Genomic DNA, 22,079 nt, shown 5'->3' with positions numbered 1-22,079 from the left:
GGGATAAGACTAAAGCTGATTCAACCTGTTAGCATTCAGTGGTAAAAACTCTTTATCTTTAAAATTTAAGTCAAGCTTGGTCAGTTTGTCCATCTGTCAGTAAAATGTAAGGAAACAAACTTTGATGCCTTATGGTGATGCTACAAATCAGGTTTTTGCCCAATGAGGTTCCTCCAAGAGACTCCAACAAATTAGCAAGGAACAGTTTAACCTCACTGGGATTTAGTTGGGGTAAGATCTTAACTAGAAAACATGATAACTACACAATCAAAGGTACGTTTTCCAAGTCTGACACAAAAACCTCATTACATGGGAGTTGCAGGTCCTCCTCACCTTTATGCATCCCTGTGTATTTGTCCTTTATCACCGTCAGCTCATAGATCTTCCCAAATTGCTCGAAAATGGGCTTCAAGTCCTTCTCCTCCAGGTTTCGGGGTATCTGCCCGATGAAGAGCTTGATTGCATCAGGCTCCTTCATTGAGAAGTCTGGAGAGAAATAAACACACACATACACAGGGAGAGGGAGAGAGTAGAGGAGGCGGTCAGGAGGAGCAGACAGGAGCCTGCGTGCAGAGCTTAAATTCACACTGCACAGGAGGTGCAAACAGGAGGCTGGGGATGGAGGTGCAGATGGGAGGCTGAAATAATTATAGTTTCTACACCCATGGAGACAAGCGAGTTCTGTGCGGATTGAAGATGTTGGCGTTGTTTTCATAAAAACGACCAGAAAACACATATGTAGCAGTTTGTTTGTGATATAGACTGAGCTATTCAAATAAAAACGCATGAAAATATAATAAAAAGCAGCTTGAGCCCATTGTTAACTATCAGAGAGGGGGTTTGTATGGCTATAGTAGTATGAATAAGTGATGTCATTCTGTTTAAGAGGGGTTTTTATACATTTTACACTCTGACACAAGTTTTTTCACAGTATTTTAACAACTGAAACTATTCTGTTTATACAAATATAAAATAAAATCTTTTATTTTTAAAATTTAAAGCTATAATGTTAATTTTCTTGGCAGTGCAGGAGTATTAAGTAAACATAGCTGTCATTCCAGCTACAGAGCAAACATCTCTTCCCTTTAGTTAAGATAAAACGGTTGAAATATACATGTGATACTGTAGTAAATACTCATACTCATATACACTCCTCCCTTGCTCTGATTTCGGTCGAGGCCGCCTATTTTCATACAGAAACATGACAGTATTTCTGCCTGTCAACACAGCTGGAGACCTGCGCTGTCTTTGTCAAGACGTGTGAGTCAACAACAATGACCCGAGCGTGATTTTACTCCAAAAACAACAAAGAGTTAAAAGAGACAGAGAGGTGAAAAAAAATCATAAACATACCTGTGGTGCTGCTCGTGCTCAAAGAATCGGCGTGATGAGAGACTGCCTTTTCTTCTTCCCGCCGCTGCCGTGTAGTTAAAGCTCAGTTATTCAGTTCATTTGTGTGCACGAGCGTCTTAGAAATCCTGTAACAAGTTAGGCCTGTAAGACAGAAGTAACATCCAGCGACGGTCCTTTATTCGGCATGAGCGTCTTTTCTAGATCTGCCTCTTGTTTTTTGCTCTTTCCTGAGAGATGCTCCGTATTTTTCCCTGTTAGAATACAAATAAACACATCACCCTCTGAATGAAGAGTGTTATGATGGATGAATTCAGGTTTCCTTCAGTAGACCCGAGGGAATTGGCAGTCTGGTTGCTTGTCCTCTCCTCTTCCCTCTCTCCCTCTGCCTCTGTGTGTGTGTATGTGTGTGTATGTGTGTGTGAGTGTGTGTCTGTACTCCTTTGACGTCGTAAGCCGGTGTCTCCCTCCCTGTCCATCTCAGCTCCATCCCTCCTCCCCTGGGCTGTACGAGCCGTGATGTCTGCCGCCAGGGACCGTCGCTAAATTTACGGCTCCGTGATATCCGTGCAGGAGCAGGAGTGACAAAACGTACATGATATACTACATATAGCTGTTCCATGTTTCTTCCCACAACTTAAGTACGTGGACTAACAGGACCCCTAAAGATTCTGAAAGAGATTGTAGGTGTGTGTGTTTTTGTGTGTGTAATTTAAATTTTCACTGTAAGAAATATCTTATCAAAACACTATGATAAGCCTGTTTTAAGTCGTCTCAACTGTTTGAAGTATGTTATCTCAGTCTAGCTAGCTCAAAACAGAACTACAAACAGCAAAAGAACACCCCAGTGCATGTTAAAGACTATTACATCTGTATATTTTCCTGTTCAGCTCAGCCTTTTCTCTTCTAGTGTCCGACTGTCAGGTGACTTTAAATATTAGTGAATAAAGAAAAATTCGATCATGCATTTGTGGTTTTCAGTTGAAGTTATGCTGGCTGACTTTGTCTGTTCAGACTGTTTTTAAGTGTTTCTTGTGGTTTTTGTGAGTTCAGTTTGTTGATTGGAGCTTACCACATCAGGTTGAGTATAAATGAACACACTTTTGAGAAAGCCAGTATCTCTGTATTTTTTAAATTCATAATATATTTTACAAGTAACTGAGTTTTCAGTTTTAATTACCAGTAGGTCACAATCAACACAGTTTAAAGAAATAAATTGATGAAATTATTCTATTGTGTTTACTAAATCTGTATAACATAAAGTTCACCCTGAAAGTATAAAACTAAACTAACTAAAATGATCTTTTACATACTTTATTAATGTATGAAGAATGCACCACATGTATGTTTTTGCATTACCTTCACCTTGAATGCAAAGACATTCATGCTAATACCAAGCTTGAAGTATACTTTACATAGAGGCTACCAAATGAAAGCTAATGTTGAATATTGGGTAATACATAAACAAATCCACTGGCTTTATATGAAACAACTTTGAACATGGAAACGTAGTAAGGGAAGTATGCGTTTTGAGGGTTTTGTAAAATTTTTCGTTTTTCTTAAGGACTGTAAAAAGCAGATAGTCCCTGTCATCAAGGGATGCAAATCCGCCTTTTGTTCTCGACGTGGATCTGGCCATGGTGCTGAAATGGGTCTCTCAAACTCGTGACACATTATCAACATGGCCACAATCTGCAATCCTTGAATGAATGGTGTAAAACATGTTTCACATATTGTTTTAGCAAATGCAGGGAGCGTAATTTTGCAGAGGATCACACTCTCACGAACACACACGCCCTCCTCGAAATCTGGACAGCATGTAAACAATGAGCCCACATGACAGCAGGCTACACAGACCCGACGACACTTCAAAGGAGTCACGATGTGAACCCAAGCAACGATGGCAGCATTAAAGTATTTATTTGAAAAACGGCAGTACAGCTCTGGCTTTGCCCGCACCACTAATTCCTTTATTTCCAGCAGCAGAATATCTCCTAGGCTTGTCTCTGATGTTAAGACTGCCATCTGCCATCAGTCACTAAATCCTATTTCCGCCCTTCAACCCCAGTATATAAGCCCGGAGTGCAGTCAAGGCCAACACTCTCTTCATTTGGCTTTGATCAGGTACAAACGATAAGAATAAATAAATAAATAAATAAAAATCTGCGCTTCAGAAACGTGATTTGTGTGACTTACACAAAGGATGGTGTTTTTATTTCAGAATGCAGCTGAACAACAACGACATCTGGTGACCAGCTGCAAACAGAAAATCATGCCACTGGTGGTGCCTCAAAATGTGACTTCTCCAAAATCTGTGGACTTATATGATTCAAAGTGGAGGAATGTATATACAACTCATAACCCCTAAGAAGATAACACTACAAATACGCCAATATGCATGAAAAGACATAACTGAATAAAAGAAAAATAACTGCAAACAAAGTTTTGCTGTTGCAAAAGCAAATGTGAATCAATTGTGACTTTTTTTTATATAGTGGTTGCCTAATTGAAGTGTTTGGTGAATCTTGAGACTCTTGAGTATTTCTGCCTCTGATTTGATAAAATGCAATTGCAGTATGAACATTTTCAAATCAGTTTATGAGAAAAGGTAAATTTATTGAATAACTGTAAGATTTAAAGGCTGCAAAATGTTGCTTCCATGTAAAAAAAAAAAAGAAAAAATAGTTGCTTTTTCCAAAAAAATAATCAAGTAATCACAGTGTAGTGGACCAGATTTACATGATAGGAATATTACTTTTCAAACAAATCCATTATACTGTAAGGTAATAACACAAGTACTCTTAGCATAAAACAACCTTTTGTTACAGTTTGACCATGTAATATTTTTTTATTTGCCATGCTCAATGAAAAACAAGATTTAAATGATTTGCAAGGGTAAAAGTTGTATTTTAAAAACAGTTAGATCCTATGACAAAGATAAATGTCATTTTTCCCCTGGTTAGCGACTTACATTGGAGGTGGGTGGCTTTGATGGCAGATGCAATGTAAAATGAATTACCACGCTACACATTTTGTTTTATTTTGAAACGCAGTTTACAACTTTATTTTACAAAATACCCACATAAAACAAAGTTATTTTTTGACACTCTAAAGGTATGGGTGTGTTAGGATGCACAAAGTTTAAAGAGTGGCCCTGACTGTACTTACATGAGGCATCACTGTCCAACCTTCCCTCTCTTCTGTGGCTCCATGTAAACAAAACCTGAAAACATAATAACAAAGAGAAAGATAAACTCTTTCATCATTTGTCCTTCTCCGTGCCTCATATTAATTGTTGTGATTTCCTGCTGGTGCCACTTTGTTTTTGATGTCTTGCTCTGGAGGCTTACTCACAGCAGCTGCTGCTGCTCAGCATTGATGTCAGACCATGAAGAGGAGCTCCTGTCACTGTGAGCTGAGCGGGATTCAAAGAGGTCCCCTCCATCACATTAGCAGACACATCAAAGTATGACTCTGGATCCCTGAGGAGCACAACAGGAGGGGGAGGAGGGATGAAACAGGAAGTAGGTTAAAGTTTAAGGCAAAGAAAATATGTTTGTACTTTTTAAAAGAGAATATACACACTGAACTTGGATGTGTAATAACGAGGTAGATACTCTAGCAACTAATAGTTTAATACCATTTGTCTAAAAGTCATGACAGAAAACATGCAGTTGACCCTGAATTAACAAAATAGCATATTAGTCGAGTTGAATTAGCCTATATTAAATCCACAAAGAACAAATTCTGCTACAACACCAAAAATTCGGGATTTTTTTTTATGCTATGGTCGGTTCTTGACCCCCAAAGCGGATTTATTCAGTCCTTCTGGAAAGATCTACCGACACCTGGCGACTGTTTGGCTCACGTGTGATCTTCAAACGGTTAGTTTGTATGAGGGACGCACAGTAAAACGCACTACTTTATTACGCCTGAAATAAATGTCTCGAGATGATTTGAGCTTCGCTTTTTTTCTTTTTCATTTTTTTACCCCAACAGGTAACTCGAGAGTTCAACAGGTGTTTACTGGGAAGAATCGACATTTGTTTCACCCAAAATCTTACTCTGTCTCAAAACGCCTGAAACTGATTCAAGATGCCCGTTTTTGAGTTCTGAGTCTCGTTTAAGCCCGCGGGAGGTTTGTCTTCGTTACCAGACAGTGGTCTGAAATATTGAGAATCCTATTTACATTGAATTAACGCCGTCAAACAGTAGTAATAATCCACTTTCTACAAATTTTATGCTACTAAAATCTACACTGAAGACGCTAATGTCCACTATCAACAAGCCACTCGGTTCTGTTTCTCAAAAGTAAAATGCTAACTATTGTCGTGTTAAAGATTTCTTTCTTATGGCGCTAGTAATGAATAAGTTGCACTTCGAGTCACTTTTAACTACGTTTTCCTCTGTTCATTAAAAAGACTATTTGTCTAAAAAATTTTGTTTTATAACAAATATATAGTTAAAACTCATGAATTCGTACTTAATCCTTTAAAATGTCTGTAAAAACTCAACTTTAGGAAATATGAGATTTGACATTTAAATATGACAGGGCTGGAAGGGTTCCTATATATATATATATATATATATATATATATATATATATATATATATATATATATATATATATATATATATATATATATAAGAACAGACTTTTCTTCTTTTTCTTTAACATAAAACTTCAATGATGAAAATTTCAGACTAACTCTTTTTTTTTTTAAGTATTAAACTAATATTTTAATATAAATTTAGATACATATGAATCTAAAATAGATTAAAGTATTTACTTTTTATTGAATGTACTGTACAGTTCGCAGGCCTCAAAGTCTAGTTCACAGTTTGTTTGGTTTTTTTTGCAAGAAAAATAGTCAAGTAAGACTTCAAAAGTTTGTTAAACACCCTATCACTCTTAATGATAGTCAGTGTATCTTAAAGCCTTGCTCCCTCTCTGAAGTATAAAGCTAAATGTCACTCCATTTCCTATTAACATTTAGGAGTGTCTGAGGAGTTGTTCACTATGCCAAGAGGAACCAAACGCCTGGGTTCAACCAGCACAGAGAACACAAACAATCCAGGGAAATGCCGGGACAGATTTTGGTAGTACTTCAGAATGTTTGCCGAGGCATAAAGTCTAAAATGATTTAGTTAGGATCAAATGTGGAGACGAAAACTAAAATACAGGATAAAACCGATTTAAAATTCTGACTTCAATTAAATGTTGCTTCAGTGACACACAGATGTCAAACACAACAAACTTTACCCGACATTGTTTTAGAATTGAACTATTAAAATTAGAGACTAATTCGTCTGAACCTTTCTGAGGGTTTGTACCAATTTTAAGGTCTGTTAAGCAGACTGAGGCTGAAACATACATAAATTTTTAATGTTTTGATTGATAAAGCAATAAAACAAAGTCTGGTATTAAATGTTTATACATTGTTAAAAATGACCTGAGAGATGATTTTTTTTATGAAGGGAAAAGAAAGGTTGACAATTTGAATCCACAAGTTGTGAAAATATTGCATAAAGATATTTTGTGACTTGTCCAAATATGGAAGTACCATAGCATAAAAATTATCATTTCTTTTTATCTATTCACTAAATAAATAGAGCAATTGATGTTATAAAAGAAAAAAAATAGGCTTCTTTCTTAAGCTTTTTGCAATATTACTTTAAGCAAGATGAAAAAATGTTGCATGGTAAAATTCTCCTGTTTCGGAAATAAAAGGAAACCGAGACTTCCAGGCGACAAAGACATTATAGTTTCTATGAAGTTGGAGTAAAGGCACACTCGTGTGATGTATATTTTAGGGAAGTGGTGCGACAGTGGAAAGAGAAATACAACACACATTTTTCAACTCAGATTTTATTAGACAGAACATGTAAAACGAAACTGGAGGCGAGTTTCTTCATCTCCTTCAAAAAATGCACTTCTTCTGCGTTGCTGTTGGAGGCTAAAAAAAAGAACTCTCACACCTCTCTCTTGCTCTCCTTTTGAATAGACTTGTGCCGCTCTGCTTCAAGGAACTTAACGAGACGGAAAACTATCGCCGGAGGGATTCTGCACACGAATAGAGGGAGCATCGCTCACAGATAAAACATTTGGTACGAGTTGGAACAATGAAATTAATCATCCCAAAATATGCTACCCTGGAATAAAAATTCCATGACTATGAAAGTTCTTCCAACTGAAAGTGAAACTTAAATTTATGTTCGTCAGGAGTTACTGAGATACTCCTGATATGGAAAAGAAGCAGTCAAAACTGCTCATGGGACAACTAAATAACAGCAGGAAACTGCATAAACTACATTCTTTCATTTCTCTATTTGCAAAATTAATCCTTAAGGTTTAAAGTCTGGGACCGGTTCACTTTCACATGACCGGCCACATGCACACACGCACCATGCACGCACTCTGACCTGTATCAAACTGAATCTCATTTACAAATGTAATGCAATGCTTCAAACTAGAGCAAAAAAACACAGAAAGTGAATTATATATATCCACCTTTTATTTTCTTTATCTTCTGTCTTCGTTCTTCAGCCCAGCAGACCTCTCACAGACTCTGATTTCTTTAACTTCTCCCCGTGATGTCTCTCTTCTTGCCTCGACCTTCTCCTCCCGCCATTTTTCTTCTGGTGGCGACTGAATTCATTACTCTGCGGTTTAACCTTGTCTGCCGATGCCCACCTCAATTTCTTCACATTTATTCTCTCATATTTTCCATTTCAGACTCACCAGAGGCTTCTCATGGTGATGTTTGGACACAAAGTTCCCGTCCTCCACCTTTATGACCTCCACAGTGATTCAAAGAGCTCAGAGCTACATGTCCTGTCAGTACCTCGGGGGAAGAAAAGGTCTTTTCGGGGGGAACATTGGACCAGCGTTCCCCCCTCCTCTTGGAACTGGACGTTTGCCTCTGAACCTCGGGTCAGGACCGTGCTGGAACTGAGGAGGAAATGGCGGGCGTGGGGGGCGTGACAGGCCCGGCGGACCTCTTGGGCGTGGGTGATGTGCTGGATGAGGAGGTCGATGTGGAGGTCGCAGACCGGGGTGACGGATCTCTGCATGATGAGGTGGTGGTGGTCTTCTTGGAGTGTAGTGAGGAAGAGGGGGGCTGTGGCGTTGGTATTCATGACTGTAGTAAGGCTCTGTGGGGGAAAGAGGGGGAGTGAGGCGGCCTCGGACTCTGGGGTAGTGATGTGGACTGGCCGGTCTGTTAAATGGATCCTCTTGGTGGTGGTAAGAGTCGTCTTGAAAGAACGGGGCTTCGTGTCGGTGCGGATTGTCCTGGTAGTACTGGTCGTCTGGGTGAGGGCGAGGTCTCTCTCGGTCATAGAGTGGATCATCAGGATGAAACATGGATTTGTGTTGATGGTCGTGGACCACCATCCCTCTGATGATGCTGTCTGCTTTGGGTCCAATCACATTGGCCGTGGCTGGGTGGGGCATCGGCTGCTGCTCATGGGGGATAACTGAACTGTTCGTCATGGCAGGAGGGATGTCAAAGCCCTGAGGATGTGGAGGAAGTTTTGGAACAGGAGGGAGGAGGTTTGGGAAGAAATTAGAGGATGTTTCTGGACCCTGCTGGAAACCTGGAGGTTTCTGACTCTGTCCCGTTTGATACGGATAAACTCCTGATGACTGGTTCACTCCAGGTGCAGCAACACCGTAGCCTCCGGGTTGATGGGAGCCCCCCTCAGGGTAACTCTCCCCATACCAGCCTCTTTCACCCCCCATCTGGAAGCCTTCAGCTGTGTGTGTGCTGCTGGCACCGCCTGGGGCTCTTTCTCCAGACACGTGCCCTCCTGCTGGTGCAGGAATCTGCTGAAAGTGTGCAACAGGTGCAGTAACCCCATGCTCTGACCGCTGTTGATCGCCGTATGGATACTGCTGGTAGACCTGACCGTTCTGAGCCCCTCCAGGCTGCAGGTGGGGGAGACCGGGGTTCGGCTGTGCTCCAACAGAAACTGTTCCAAAATCTGACGTTTGATTTGAGCTGGACGTGAACGGGGCCGTCACAGGGGTGTCCATGATTTCATCTTGAGTTGGGGTGCCTCCACCCTCATCACGCACTGGGGTGCCCTCCTGTGTGTCCGGCTCGATGGCTGGGCTGTCGTTACCCCCTCCCTGCGCCGGTTGTGAAGGAAACCCCAGGTCAAATGCAGAGAAAGCCGAGTTCCCCCGCAGGAAGTTGTGGATTTTAGATTCTAAACTCTGAGAGGAAGAGGACGGCTCAGACTCTGTGATCAAGTCCATGTCTCTGTGGAGAGCCTGGACCAGGGCAGAGGCTGGGTTTACAGTCTGAGGGGGCGGCTGGGAGCTTGCGCTCTGCTGTACAGTGGAGCTGCGTGACGAGGGTGCTGCAGAGGACAGAGACGGGCTCTGAGAGGGTGCTGCTGCAGATGTGGATGAGTGAGAGGGGGAGGGGGGAATCTTGCCTGTACTGGATGAGTCTATGGAGGCATTAACAGCTGGGCTGCTCAGAAGAGAAGAAATACCTGAGTGAAAAGAAGAAGATCAATCAATAAATGAACAACATAAAACACTTCCAGATTCTAAGTGACCTTTTCTAGATTCTCACCCTCAATGCTGCCTTTGCCTTGAACTTTGGAGAGAGCCCCCAGTAGATCAGAGGGGCTCACATCCACCTTGGAGAGGAGGTTTACAAGTGAAGTAGCATCCTGAGGAACCGAGGAGGCAGCAGGCGTCGTCTTCAACGAGGAGTTAGCTGCAGGAGGACTCTCTGCTAGTGGTCCTGCAAGACACGGAAACATAGAATAAAATCACTTCTTGTAGAGTGTTTGAGACGGCACTCAAAACACTACAGGAAGATGCTGGGATTTTAAATCATTTATCAAGGAGGGAAATTTCTGTAATATAAGATTTTGTTGATTTTTTATTTTTTTTTTAGTAAGGAAAATTTTTGCTTGGTAGATTTTTTTTGGTGGAATAAAGGCCCATTTATGCTCAACATAATGTACAGATACAGATGGAGCCTTCTGTCCATGCTCTGCGTTCATTTCATCCGTATTTCTGCATGTTTCCATGAAGCTTAAAGTGATACTCCGGGATGGAACAAGTTGGGTCCTATCACAAGGTTTGGGCAGAAATTACCCCTACAGCAGTGTTTTTGTGCAGCAGAAGCCCAAAGCACACGCACCAAACACCCCCTCCCTGCTCCTCTGCCGGTTTCCTCTGCACTCAGACGGGGCCAATTTTTACTTGACCAAAAACACAAATAAATGGACTCCCACCGAAAAACTCTGATATCGGTCTGCATTCACGCTTTATTTAGAGAATTTTCAGCACGTTACTTTCACACAAAAACACCGCTAAATAAGGCTCTAGTTCTCATCGTGTCTCTTCATCCTGGCAGACTACCTGCGTTTGTTTATATCTGGCACGCCGCGCGCGGACTGATACACTAAGCGGCAAGCACCTCGTAGCCAGCTGTGGCTCTGCAGTGGAGGTGCTCGCCGTTTTACGACACGATGAGAACTAGAGCCTTATTTAGCGGTGTTTTTGTGTGAAAGTAACGCTGAAAATTCTCTAAATAAAGCGCGAATGCAGACCGTTATCAGATTTTTTCGGTGGGAGTCCGTTTATTTGTGTTTTTGGTCAAGTAAAAATTGGTCCCGTCTGAGTGCAGAGGAAACCGGCAGAAGAGCAGGGAGGGGGTGTTTGGTGCGAGCGCTCTGGGCTTCTGCTGCACAAAAACACTGCTGTAGGGGTAATTTTTGCCCTAAACCTTGTGATAGGACCCAACTTGTTCCATCCCAGAGTATCACTTTAATGACACAGACCAAACGGAGCAGTACCACTTGAAACCATGGGGGTAGTGTTGCTGTTACTAACCGATACAAGGCTTTAGTGAGACACGAAGAAGAAATAACAATGGCAGAACTTTTGCAATGTATCTAACTGCCTCACCGACCACCGCCTGCTACAACGCTGCCTCTGTTTTTGTCTTTTATGCAAGCCAGACATTATTAATACCTCCTCCACAGTCGCCATGCTTGTTTTTGAGTTTCGTTGTCATAAACTTTTCACTCTGGGCTGACACCCCCTGGTAGATGTAATAGTACAATGCAAAGGACGGACGGAAGTATGTGAGCAGTGACAATAACATCGTTTGAAACAGAGAATTACAAGGGAGGATAAATGGGCCTAAATGCTTCTTGGGAATAAATCTTTAATCATTGGAAAGTCTGTTTATTTCTTTTTTAAATGGTGCCAAACTTGTCAGAAAGATTCATTTGTGGGTTGAGCAGCAGATCTGTGAATGTGGGTTGTGCCTGCGAAAAATCTGCCAAATCTTTTCTGCCAATGCCCATCACTGCATTCTGCCACTGACTCGTGTTTGGATGACTGAAGCGTGAAGAAAGAAGACGTAATAAAGTAATACAGAATAAATAGGCTTTCCAATAGTGTTTGATTTATTGCCAAGAAGTATTGTTACAAAAAAGAAATAATCAACCCAATGTACATCTCCTTACTTTCTGTGCTATGTTTATATTTTCAAACTTTCTGTATTTCCTCAAAGCCATCCTGTACTCACCTGTGGTCTTTATGACCGAGCTCAAACTGTTGAGGATGGAGCTAATTTTTCCCAGGTCAACACTTTCCACGGCCACCGATGGAGCTGCTACAGGGGGCGTGACCTGTGAAATGGGTTGCTCTGTCGCTACCGGTGGCTCTGTTTTTGCAGGAACTGGAGAGGACACCTCCGGGTGGGAGGGACGTTCGATTTGCTCCTCAACTGAGGACAAAAAGAGAGAAGTATTTGTATACCATCAGATAAGCACTTTGTGTGATGAAAGAAGACAAAGTCTTTTTTTTATGTTGGATATTAGACAAAGGAATTAATTGTGTCGTTGTGTTTCTACAAGCAGAATATTTATGGGACCACAGGAGTCAGTGCCAATAAATTAATGGAGGGGAAAATGCTGCCAAAAACAGTCGATCAAGCTTCCAGTGAAAAACAAAATTATGCCAGTCATCGATCTAAAAAATGACATCCCATAAGCGGTTTTCTTTTTGTGTAAATCTTTAAAAACAAGTTAAAACACAATGTTTCTGAAAGTGACAGATATCATTGACAAAAAACACTTATATCACTTATTACTTCTTCAGAGTTTTTCTTCTTTGAAAATTCAGGACAAAGTAGAGAAAAAGTTGGAATATAAATGATTTTTTCACATCTATTAAAGGTATTTTTGAGTGTCTAAAAGCTCCTGCAAGTTCATGATTTCTCACCTCAGAGTTTGAAGAGACAGAAAACAAACAAGCATAAAAATAAAGCTGCCAAGAAAAAGTTAGCCAAGAATAAAAATCAGGAGGATGGCAGAGATTTGGCTGCTGGAATGTGTCTAATTTTAATTTGCTCAAGCTGCGGGCGTGAAAAAGTGTCCCAGTTAAATAAGTTGGCTTGCAGATTGGAAGGCATGCTTGGGTGGTTTGGATGGTTCACATGTGTAAGCTGCCGTTCTAGAAATTTCTGCATGATTCATCGACTTGTTCCCCTATTTTTGGTGATTTCAATTCAATTATTTTACACATTTTCTGCCACTGAATGAATCACAAACAGCCTCCTCACCTATAATCCCTCCGCTCTCCATTTCCTCCTCTGACAGATCCATGTCTTCAACCTCCAGTTTGTCGTTCTCCCCGAGGGCCTCTGTCTGTCTCGGGGATCCTCCGAGGGAGGACAGGGGGCTCGGGGCCGGGGGCTCTGCGTCGTCATCCATAGCGGAGCCGTCGAGGTCTGGATCTGGGTGAGCTAATTCCATACCGTGGAACGGGGACTCTGAGCCGGTTGGAGACGGCGCGTCTGCAGAGGGGGAGGGGATGGGCGACTCATCCAGGTCTGGTAAGTTAGCCTTCAGGGCGTCCAGCTTACGTTTCAGGTGGGTCACACGGTTGGCGAATGTCTGGTAGGCCTTCAGAGGACAAAATAAACACACAAACTCAGGGAATCCTCTTGAATAAACACATTACTGTGTCACCTACACGTGTACAGGATTGTTCTCAGCTTCTTGTGGACAAAAAGAGCAACCAGAAAGCTGACTCACATTAGCAACAATCTTGACCTCCTTGTACTGCATCTCATAGAAGATATCTGCACTGCTGAGAGCCTCCATGAGTGGAGGCCCTTTTTTGCTCTCTCTGTCAAGGAACTTTACAAACTCCTGCAGCTGTGCACTCCCCTCCTCAAAGTCCTTGGAGAACTTCTTTCCTCCGGCTTTATCTGTAAGAAAAACAGCATGAAAGGTTGACTTTAGAGGCAGTGTGAGAAAGAGAATGGCTGACGCTGAAGCCAAGAAGGTGTGTGCGTGTGTGTGTGTGTGCTGCACAGTAAAAAATGACTTCAGAAGGCACCTTTGAGTTTTCTGAGGGCCTCAGTACTGCAGATGTCAACCCTCATAGCTGCCAGCTGTTTCTCTCTCAGGTCGACGTCCTCCAGAGATCTCTTGTACTTGGACAGTTGGTCGATAAGTGCCTGCGGCTACAGCAGAAGGAGCCACAAAGTCACACACAAGACAGACAGACTTACTGGAAAATAGTGTAAGGTAGGTAAATAACACCATTTAGCCTCTCTACTTTAAATCCACTAATCTGTTTAAATACAATGATGCTGCTTCTCTAAAGTTTAGTCTCCAGTTCTGCATGCTTCACTCACCACAAACTCTGCAAGAACCTTGGAGCGCAGATCTGCTTTAGACTCAACAGGAGCTTCAGAACAAAAGAAGAAGAAAAATCACAGATCACATCAAACTGTGAATATTGTTCATATTGTCAGTTACAACAGTCAGGGTTTGGAAGAGAAAAAAACTGTGTGAGACAAAAACAACAGATGCTTGAAAAATGACATACTGCAGCTGAAAGAAAAAACAAAACTGAACCAAAGTCTTTGTTTTCAGAAGTTAACAAAGTGATCGTTAAAATCTTTCAGGGCCTCCTGGTCACTTTAACGTCACACAGTTGAACACGAGACATGAAAAGATCTTTAAATGTGTCAGCTTGAAATTTCTTCAAATTGTCTTTGATATTGTAAACTCTTTTAAATTCAAAAAAGTCTCAAATTTCTACATTAGTCAGACTCTTGTGTTTTATAATAAAATTCTTCTTTCTCTAAAAAACTTAAAGCCCACGTAGCTGGATTGTTTTTATTCTGACCAAGCCCTTATAAATCATCAGAAATGGAAGTCATTTCACTAAAAGGTGCATTCCTCATGTCCTCAGACAGGACAAAAACACACACACATAATAAACCTCATTAGTAACCCCACTCTGCTCACATACCAAACAGTCTGTTCTCCTGAGCAGTGACTTTGAACCTGCCACTGTACGAATAAAAACGTCAAAGAGGAGGTGAAAAATTAATTTGGTCAACGCGCTTACTTTTCTGCTCCACAGGCGTCTCAGGAGGAGACTCCTCTTTGACTAAACTGTTCCTCAGCTCGGCGATGAGCGTCCCTGAATACACCGACCTCTCCTCCCAGATGGACAGTATCCTTTCCACTGATTTAATTACCTTAGGGTCACCTTCAGTGCTGCGGGACGGAGAGGAGAGGACACAATAAAAACATGACAGACAGGAGGAGTCATTCATGTTACAGCTTGTTACGACATTCTCTTTATTTATGCCTGTGAGTTTCTTCCTTTCTTTCTTTAAATGAATAAGGAAAAGCAAAGGACAGAGAGGGGACGAACAGAGGAAGGAGAAGAGACGTGTGCAAACTTTGTGGCTGGATTAGATACAAAAAATAATAGTTTTCAACCACTACTCACTTGATGAGTGAGAAGGCGTCCCGAAGCACCTCAGCGAATGCTGTGCGGTACACAATGGCATTTTTCCTTTTGCAGTTCTGAATGACATCATTGGCGAGATAAATAAGGTTGAGCCTGTGTGAGGACTCAGCTGTGAGAGGAGGAGAAAAACTAACATTAGAATTAGTCAGAAAACAGAGAAAAATGTATTAAATATTATCACTTTTTTTTTACACATTAATCATGTCGATGTATTTACTATCTGTCGAACCATGCTTCTCTGTACAACTTAAAAATGACAAAAACTCATCAAAAGAAGCTGCATTTACCGTTAAACCATCCAAAACCACAACATCTTGCTGGTCAAATGGTTTTTTGTTGATATTTTATTTTGGAAATGCTGAATGACAGTTTAAACCTCAGATGTAGAATACCACTCTGCAAACAACAACAGCAAAGAGAACTGATCTCTTTCTTTGAGGACTTAATGTTTTAACCCACCACTTTATCAACAGTGGAGTCCCGTTCACACATGCACCCCGCTGCCTGAAATTTTCATACTTTCACAGAGTTTGGTGTGAAATTGCAAACCCCTATGCTCCACTCATTCAAATCCTCAAATTCTGGTCGTCTTGACTTTGTGCAGACTTTTCCTGCCACTTCGCAAATCAGTAACAGAAGTGGTATGTTTTAACCATTTATTACAGTTTACAGGTGATAAACAGGGTAGAATATATATAGGAATGGGGCATGTGTTAAAGACTGAACCAATGGTGATGAGCGCACAGTTTAGCTTAGAGTAGCCTATCAGTAGGAAACTCTATTTGATAGAAGTCAGGAGAGCAACACGTAACAGGATGAAGATTACATCAAAATGTGTTAAGACTGTCTTAGTCTTTCTTTTCGTGACCAGTATGTTCATTTTTACTCATTTAACTATCTTACTGATGAAAAGGCAAGATGTGTCAACTCTGTCCGTCAACAAACTTTTTAAAAATGAAGTTAACTGCAATCAGACAAACACATGCCATGGGTCAAGAGAGAAACAAACAAAGGGGATAAAATATAAAATTAAAACATAGCACAGTGACAACCACATTGTATATTTATCGTCATAATCTGCAACCTGAAAAGAGGGAAGCCTCCACACTGTGAGGGTTCATGCGTGAGCAGTAAAGTCAGGTGAAGAGTGAGTGCACAGCTCCTGAAATCTTCTAGAAATTTCCACATTATGTGTAAATAATCCAACAATCAATGATTGCACTATGTTGGAAGAGTATGGATCCCCCTTCCTTGAGGATGTGGACAAAGGAACTTGCAGAATGTTTTGTCTTGGAAAGACTAACGTACATTGCTAAAGGCAAAAGGAGAAAGTTTATCCAGCTCTGGGAACCTTATTTAACTATTATTGAAGCCAGAAATATAGGCTTAGATTGAACAGAAATAATAAATTTATTTTCTTATTATCATAAGTATAATTTTAATTTCATTATTTTTTTACTTATAAAATGTGCGCAAGTTAAATGTGTGAGATTCTGTAACTTGTCACTGTGTGTTTGTATGTATGTTTGGGTTTGTCTTTTGGTCTGGAACTGTGTATTTGTTACTGTATGTATCTTATACGTTAAAAAACAGCAATAAAAATATTGGGGGAAAAAACAATCAATGTAAAAAGATGTGTGATCCATTTCTCAAATCTTTGATGTAGTCCAAAAGGACTTGTCTCCTCCATACAGCTTCAGGACAAACACTGAACTCTTTCTTTTTGTAAATAAATGTTTTATCTTTTACTGGGTCAAATAAAGAAATCAAAAGCTGGGCTGCTGTATCCAATTATTTTAGCGATTGAGTAATCTATAGAACTATTGGGCCAATTAATCATGTTATCCATTTGTTTTAATTAAATATGTTATTGCAATTACTGTTTCAGAACAAATAATCTGTGTGCACACACAACCCAAGCCATCCCTAGCTGTGCCCCCCCTCAGTCTAAAAACCTGGACAGGCCCCTGCACAGCAGCAAAAAGAACACAGAGGGAACTGAATGCCAACAGGCTGTCAAGTTTTTTTTTTCAACAAAAGCTGAAGTAAAACACTTTTCTGTTGAATTTTTAAAGACTGAGGGGACACAAAGCCAAAATTCAACTTCTGTCACAGACAGACGGTTAAAAAAGTGACTCCTATTATGTTAAGCTTGACCTCTCTTCCCATATCATTGTCAGCACAGTACATCGTCATGACACACTGTCTCTTAGTTTATGATATCAAATAACTTTGGGGTTTTACTGCTAGTAATAAAGGTTATTTGGCATGTAAGGCAACTCAGGGATTATGTCCAATAGTTCACCTCAATAATCTTTTTTAATCAATTTACTCAGATATAAAGGCAGTCGTTTGCTATTACAAATAGTCAGTACAACAAAAAAAATTGAGTACACAAGCTCATGGTTCCTTTTTCACCACAACAGCTCAGCTGTGAGATATATCCAGAAAGAAAACAACAATCAAACAAACCACATTAACATGAACTCAAACAGTATTTCAAGTGACTTTCAAGACTTACAACAAGCTGAGACAAAGTCAGACAAAAGTGAGATCGCTTCAGATTTTACAAGCATCTCAAATTTCACAGAGTCTGGGAGTGAAATCAACCACAGGACTGCGCCCCAGATGCCATCCTAAATGGACCCAGGTCTATCATCAATAAGTTATGAGAAGATTTAAATTTGGTCAAACACTTCTATTTTAACTGGTGCAGCTTTCAGTGTTGGTGGAGCAGGGCTGGAAACAAACAAATTTAATGATGTAACAACATTTTACCAACCAACAGTTAATGTCTGTGCTCAGTGAAACATTAGGTGACCATAAATCTTGTCAAATATGTGTAAAATACAGCGCTTAACAAATTGTAGCGCAGATATTCCAAAACTGTTCAGCGGGCGAACGGAGAAAGAACCTGTTAAAGAAAACTAAACCGAACAGCAGCAGCAAACTGAGAGGCACAGCCTGTTACTGAATGGCCTGAGCATTTTCACAGAAAACACAGGAGACCAACTTTATAAACCACTCCTCAGGAGCTTCTCTTGCTCTTTGCTCCCAGAAGCACACACCGTTACGACACAAAGCCAAACAAAGGCAGAGACAAAGATGATAAGTTGATGCAGGACTCAACTCAAGCACACCTGAATGTCACAGAACTAACACTGCGGGCAAAACAAGCTCTGGTACAATGCAGTGTCAAAAGATTTTGAGGTGCCTATAAACAAAAAGTAAGTTAAACTGACTTTTCTGATTTATCAAGATCAAAAGATAAACAGCATACAAGGAACATCTCCATTCTTACAATTCTGAAATTGTCAGATATCACTAGAAAACCATTATTTAAACACACCAATGCACTACAAATACGTTACTCTAATAAGAACAGCATGCGTAACTCTTTAACCAACTTTTTCAAAGTGCATTGCCAACTGTTCATTGCTTCTCTCTTTCTCTCTTTCTGATGGATCTGAAAGCTATTTTTATGTTCTAATTATTGCTTGGAGATTAGAGCTTGTTGAATTTGTTCTCTCTCCTTCAACTGACAAATGTTGGTTGTCAAAGGCTAATTGAAGATGCAATAAAATATCCTGCTGTTCAGAGAAAGCACTTGATTATCGCAACTTGGGTACAGCTCGAAATCCACTTTGAAATCAAAGACTAATTATTTGCCCTTTCAACCTTTACATCACCACACAATGGACAACAAGGCAGCTGATCTGCACTTCTTTCAAAGATCAAAATGTTTTACTTGCATACCAACCAGTCAGAAATATGATGCAAACAGTGCAACACAGAGGACATAATTTTAAAACCAGAACAACCTGTTGTGTCCCTTGAGTACATAATTTATGCAGTGGTATCCTTAGAATAAAATAAAGCCATTCTATGATTTAGGTCTAGGAGATTCAGGTCACAGGCCTTACAAAAAAAAACAAAAAAAAAAAAACACTGAAAATGTTGGACTAGGCCCCTAGAGTCCAGACCTCAACCCCATCAAACAAGTTAGGGGTGAATTGGAAAAAAGGACAGTTCAAAGGAATATTTGATCCAGACCCCATCTGTTCACACCGACTCCTACACTGAATACACATCACATAACATTTGATTTCTTGCATTTTTAGCAATTTATTTTGTTGGTCTGGACATGAGTCTATACATTTCAATAAATTTTGTGATATAAGGATTGTATTGACGTGTAGCAAGAGTTTTATGCAAAAATGACACTACAGCAAGTAAAAGTTTAAAGCTCTGGCAGACTTGGTATGGCAGGCATAAAAGGTTAATAAACACAATGAAATGAACACATTTTTTGAAGACGGAAAAAGGTCAATATTTTCATATCTGCCACGTGTTCTAACAATTTTGGCCACCACTGTACAATACAATGCACTGAGACCATAAAACCAAACAGAAACCTCAAAATATTCTCCTTAAAACCTCAATTTCACAATTAGAATACATCATGTGAGCACAGCATATGCCAAAGGATACAATAACATCTATAGTATAAATGCATGCCATAATATTTAGTCATATTACTGACTGTTATACCACATGGTCTCACACTTCAGAGACCATTCTGAAGCCACTAAAGTCCCTCTTCAAGAGAACACTGAAAACTATGGACAAAAAGCCTCAACATTATCATTACTGTAACATCCTAAGTAAGTATAACATTTTGGATTTTGAAAGTTATCAAATATTTATGGGTGCTTGCCTTATTTTTAAAGTTTCAAATGGACTTGCTCCTCCTCCCTTAAGGGATTTTATAGGTAAAAAAAAAACTAGTGATGGAGTAAATACCAGAGCATTGACCAGAGAAGACTGTAACGGCGTAGGACTAAATTTGGCCAATTGGTGGGGTCAATCAGAGGCTCACAAACTTGGAACACACTGCCAGCCCATGTCAGGAACTGTGGCACCTGCTCAGCCTTTACAACAGCTCTGAAATATTGGTTAAAAACCATCCAAAAATGCTCACACTAAATCATCCTTATTGTTTTTTTTTTTTTTTTACTATTTTGGGGACTCTCAAACTTTGTGAGAATGATTTAATGTGTTATTGTAACTACATGTTGTTGGTGTAATTTCTGTGTGTATGTTCTGTTTCTCTTGTGTGTGTCAATGTTAACTGTCCTTACCTGCCTTGGGACTGCAGATGTAAATTAGCTATTGTGCTAACTCTGGCATATTTACACTGAAGCTTTTGCTGATATGTTGATTAATATGCATTGTCCTAATTTAAACACATAAATACATAAATAAAAATAAAATAAAATAGTATGATATAATAATATGTATAAGTTTATGACATGAAATCGGTAATACAGTTTCTAGGGATGGTGCAAGTGTCAAATTAAATGTGCATTCATGCAAATGCTACTTATCGGACTTCCGCTCTGACCCTGGATTCATTTCCTGTCTGATTATCCAGATTTGAACTGACAGCTGTTGTTACACACACGCAAAAAAACAAACGACCCCAACAAATAATAAAGTAAATAGCTTAAGATAGTCTGTTTGGACACAAACGAGGCAGCATTAATGTACAATCAGACTCACTTATTCTCAAATAGGATTAATTCCAGCTCAAAGTAGCTGGTAAGCGTCATGCTACATGAGGATGAGCAGCACACTAAACTCCAAAGTTCACCAAACTAGCATCAGTACTGTTTTAAACGTGTGGCTTCTAAAGTCGGGGAGGAAAGTCTGATCATGTTCATTTAAGACCACATCTGAAGCAGTAACTGTCAGTTTAAGAGTTATCAGAGCTACTGTACTTACATTTCTTCAAACACTTGATCCACTGTCGCACAATCAGGCTATGATACTTCTTGTTGTCGATGCACCACGTTGACAGTCCTTGAATTGAGTCCATTGTATTCGTGACACCTTGAAACTTCCTGTCCAAAGTGGACTCTAACGAGCCGCCTGCTGCCATGTCTGAAGGAGCTCGCGCTGTTCTCTCTCATTCCAGAAAACTGATGTTAGCACTTAGCTTAGCATGCTAGCTTCACGTAGCACGTATGCTATCACATTCAGTAGCTGCTTAGGAGGCATTTTAAAGTTTAAATGTTTGAGAAGTTGTTTAAAACACTTTCTAAGCCTGCTAGATACACAGCATTGGCTTTTCAGTCGCAGTTTAAGGTATAAACATGATTAAATACAAAAGGCTTCGGCTCAGCGCCAAACGATAAACTGGTTATTTCTCTGTCAGTTCAGTCTGTGCGTCTGTTTACTCTCCCTCGTTGCCGCGATGAAGAGCACTTCCGCAAACTGCAGGCGAAAATTGCGCCACCCAGTGCCACGGAAGCTATTAAACCGCCATGTGCTATACCTACCAGCGCCCCCTGTTATTCATTTGTGGTAACGAAGGAAAACTGTTCAATGAGTAATTCAATGTGCAGGGCTTGACATTAACTTTTTTGCTCACCAGCCACTGTGGCCAGTGGTATCCCTGAGTTACTGGCCACTCAGTATTATCACTGGCCACAATTTGTTGATGGATAATTATGTTCAATATGATTAAAGCCGATGATGACATGCTAAAGTTTACTTAAAAAAGATTTACAACCTCTTTAAATGTAAATGACCCCTATGCACACTCAAAACAAGACTACGTCAATGTTAAAATCTTTAGGTCCTTAATCAGGTATTCAGCTCTGATAAAGTTGTGTGTAACATTGTGCTCCTTTCATATGAAAATATGCAGTCTTTTAAGACATAGTAATTAAAATAGTAGTTTGTTATTGCTTATAATAAAATGGTAAAGGGGATTAATTGAACTGATAAAAATTCAGCAAGAGACACTGTCTGCTTAAATATTTATTAACAATTGTAATCAGAAAATCATTTATTTTTTCATGAGAATGACAATGAAGGAGAGGTAAATTGTATTTCCTCAGAGCTT

General features: G+C 40.1%; 2 protein-coding genes across 5 annotated transcripts in view; both read right to left on the bottom strand.

Annotated features, from left to right (window-relative positions):
• celf3a (cugbp, Elav-like family member 3a) overlaps positions 1–1,873 on the bottom strand; it is a 36,914-nt gene extending 35,041 nt beyond the window's left edge. Inside the window, exons 1-2 of one of the 3 annotated variants that reach the window (XR_012599532.1) lie at positions 1,354–1,873; positions 334–486 (exon numbers count right to left, since the gene is read on the bottom strand). Coding sequence is in view for 2 of the 3 variants with exons in the window: in XM_074686399.1 (XP_074542500.1) it covers positions 334–478 (145 nt within the window). In the remaining variant the exon portion in view is untranslated. The remainder of the gene's footprint in view (positions 1–333; positions 487–1,353) is intronic. The other 2 variants (XM_074686399.1, XM_074686400.1) reach the window with 2 other exon arrangements.
• Positions 1,874–4,254: 2,381 nt separating this feature from the next.
• Positions 4,255–21,436, bottom strand: rprd2a (regulation of nuclear pre-mRNA domain containing 2a). Of its 2 annotated transcripts, XR_012599560.1 has the most exons (12): positions 20,954–21,436; positions 15,149–15,278; positions 14,759–14,910; positions 14,037–14,089; positions 13,736–13,862; positions 13,429–13,604; positions 12,954–13,296; positions 11,916–12,116; positions 9,939–10,112; positions 7,862–9,855; positions 4,705–4,832; positions 4,255–4,573 (listed from the first exon to the last, which is right to left on the bottom strand). XR_012599560.1 is itself a non-coding variant. In XM_074687390.1 (10 exons), exons 1-10 carry the CDS (start codon positions 21,108–21,110, stop codon positions 8,189–8,191), a joined length of 3,180 nt encoding a protein of 1,059 aa, XP_074543491.1. In that variant the 5' UTR covers positions 21,111–21,436; the 3' UTR covers positions 7,251–8,188. The 2 variants fall into 2 exon arrangements, 1 of the variants encoding a protein (XP_074543491.1); XM_074687390.1 differs by lacking the exons at positions 4,255–4,573; positions 4,705–4,832 and having other exon boundaries at positions 7,251–9,855.
• Positions 21,437–22,079: the final 643 nt, after the last annotated feature.

This window comes from Halichoeres trimaculatus, unplaced genomic scaffold, assembly GCF_033239565.1.
Source record: "Halichoeres trimaculatus isolate MK-OKI-2021-1 unplaced genomic scaffold, fHalTri1.1 fHalTri1_scaffold_14, whole genome shotgun sequence".
Taxonomy (NCBI): Eukaryota; Metazoa; Chordata; class Actinopteri; order Labriformes; family Labridae; genus Halichoeres; species Halichoeres trimaculatus.
The sequence above is the reverse complement of the archived record's forward strand: the minus strand, read 5'-3'. Positions and strand labels throughout refer to the sequence as shown.

What these genes read in the sequence shown, in the direction of transcription:
- rprd2a (XM_074687390.1), bottom strand. Translation starts at nt 21,110, where the DNA reads ATGGCAGCAGGCGGCTCGTTAGAGTCCACTTTGGACAGGAAGTTTCAA. An exon ending in GATCAAGTGTTTGAAGAAAT is followed by an intron (nt 15,279 to 20,953) that starts GTAAGTACAGTA and finishes CTCCTCTCACAG; the next exon opens with CTGAGTCCTCACACAGGCTC. An exon ending in AGGTCAAGATTGTTGCTAAT is followed by an intron (nt 13,297 to 13,428) that starts GTGAGTCAGCTT and finishes TGTCCTCTGAAG; the next exon opens with GCCTACCAGACATTCGCCAA.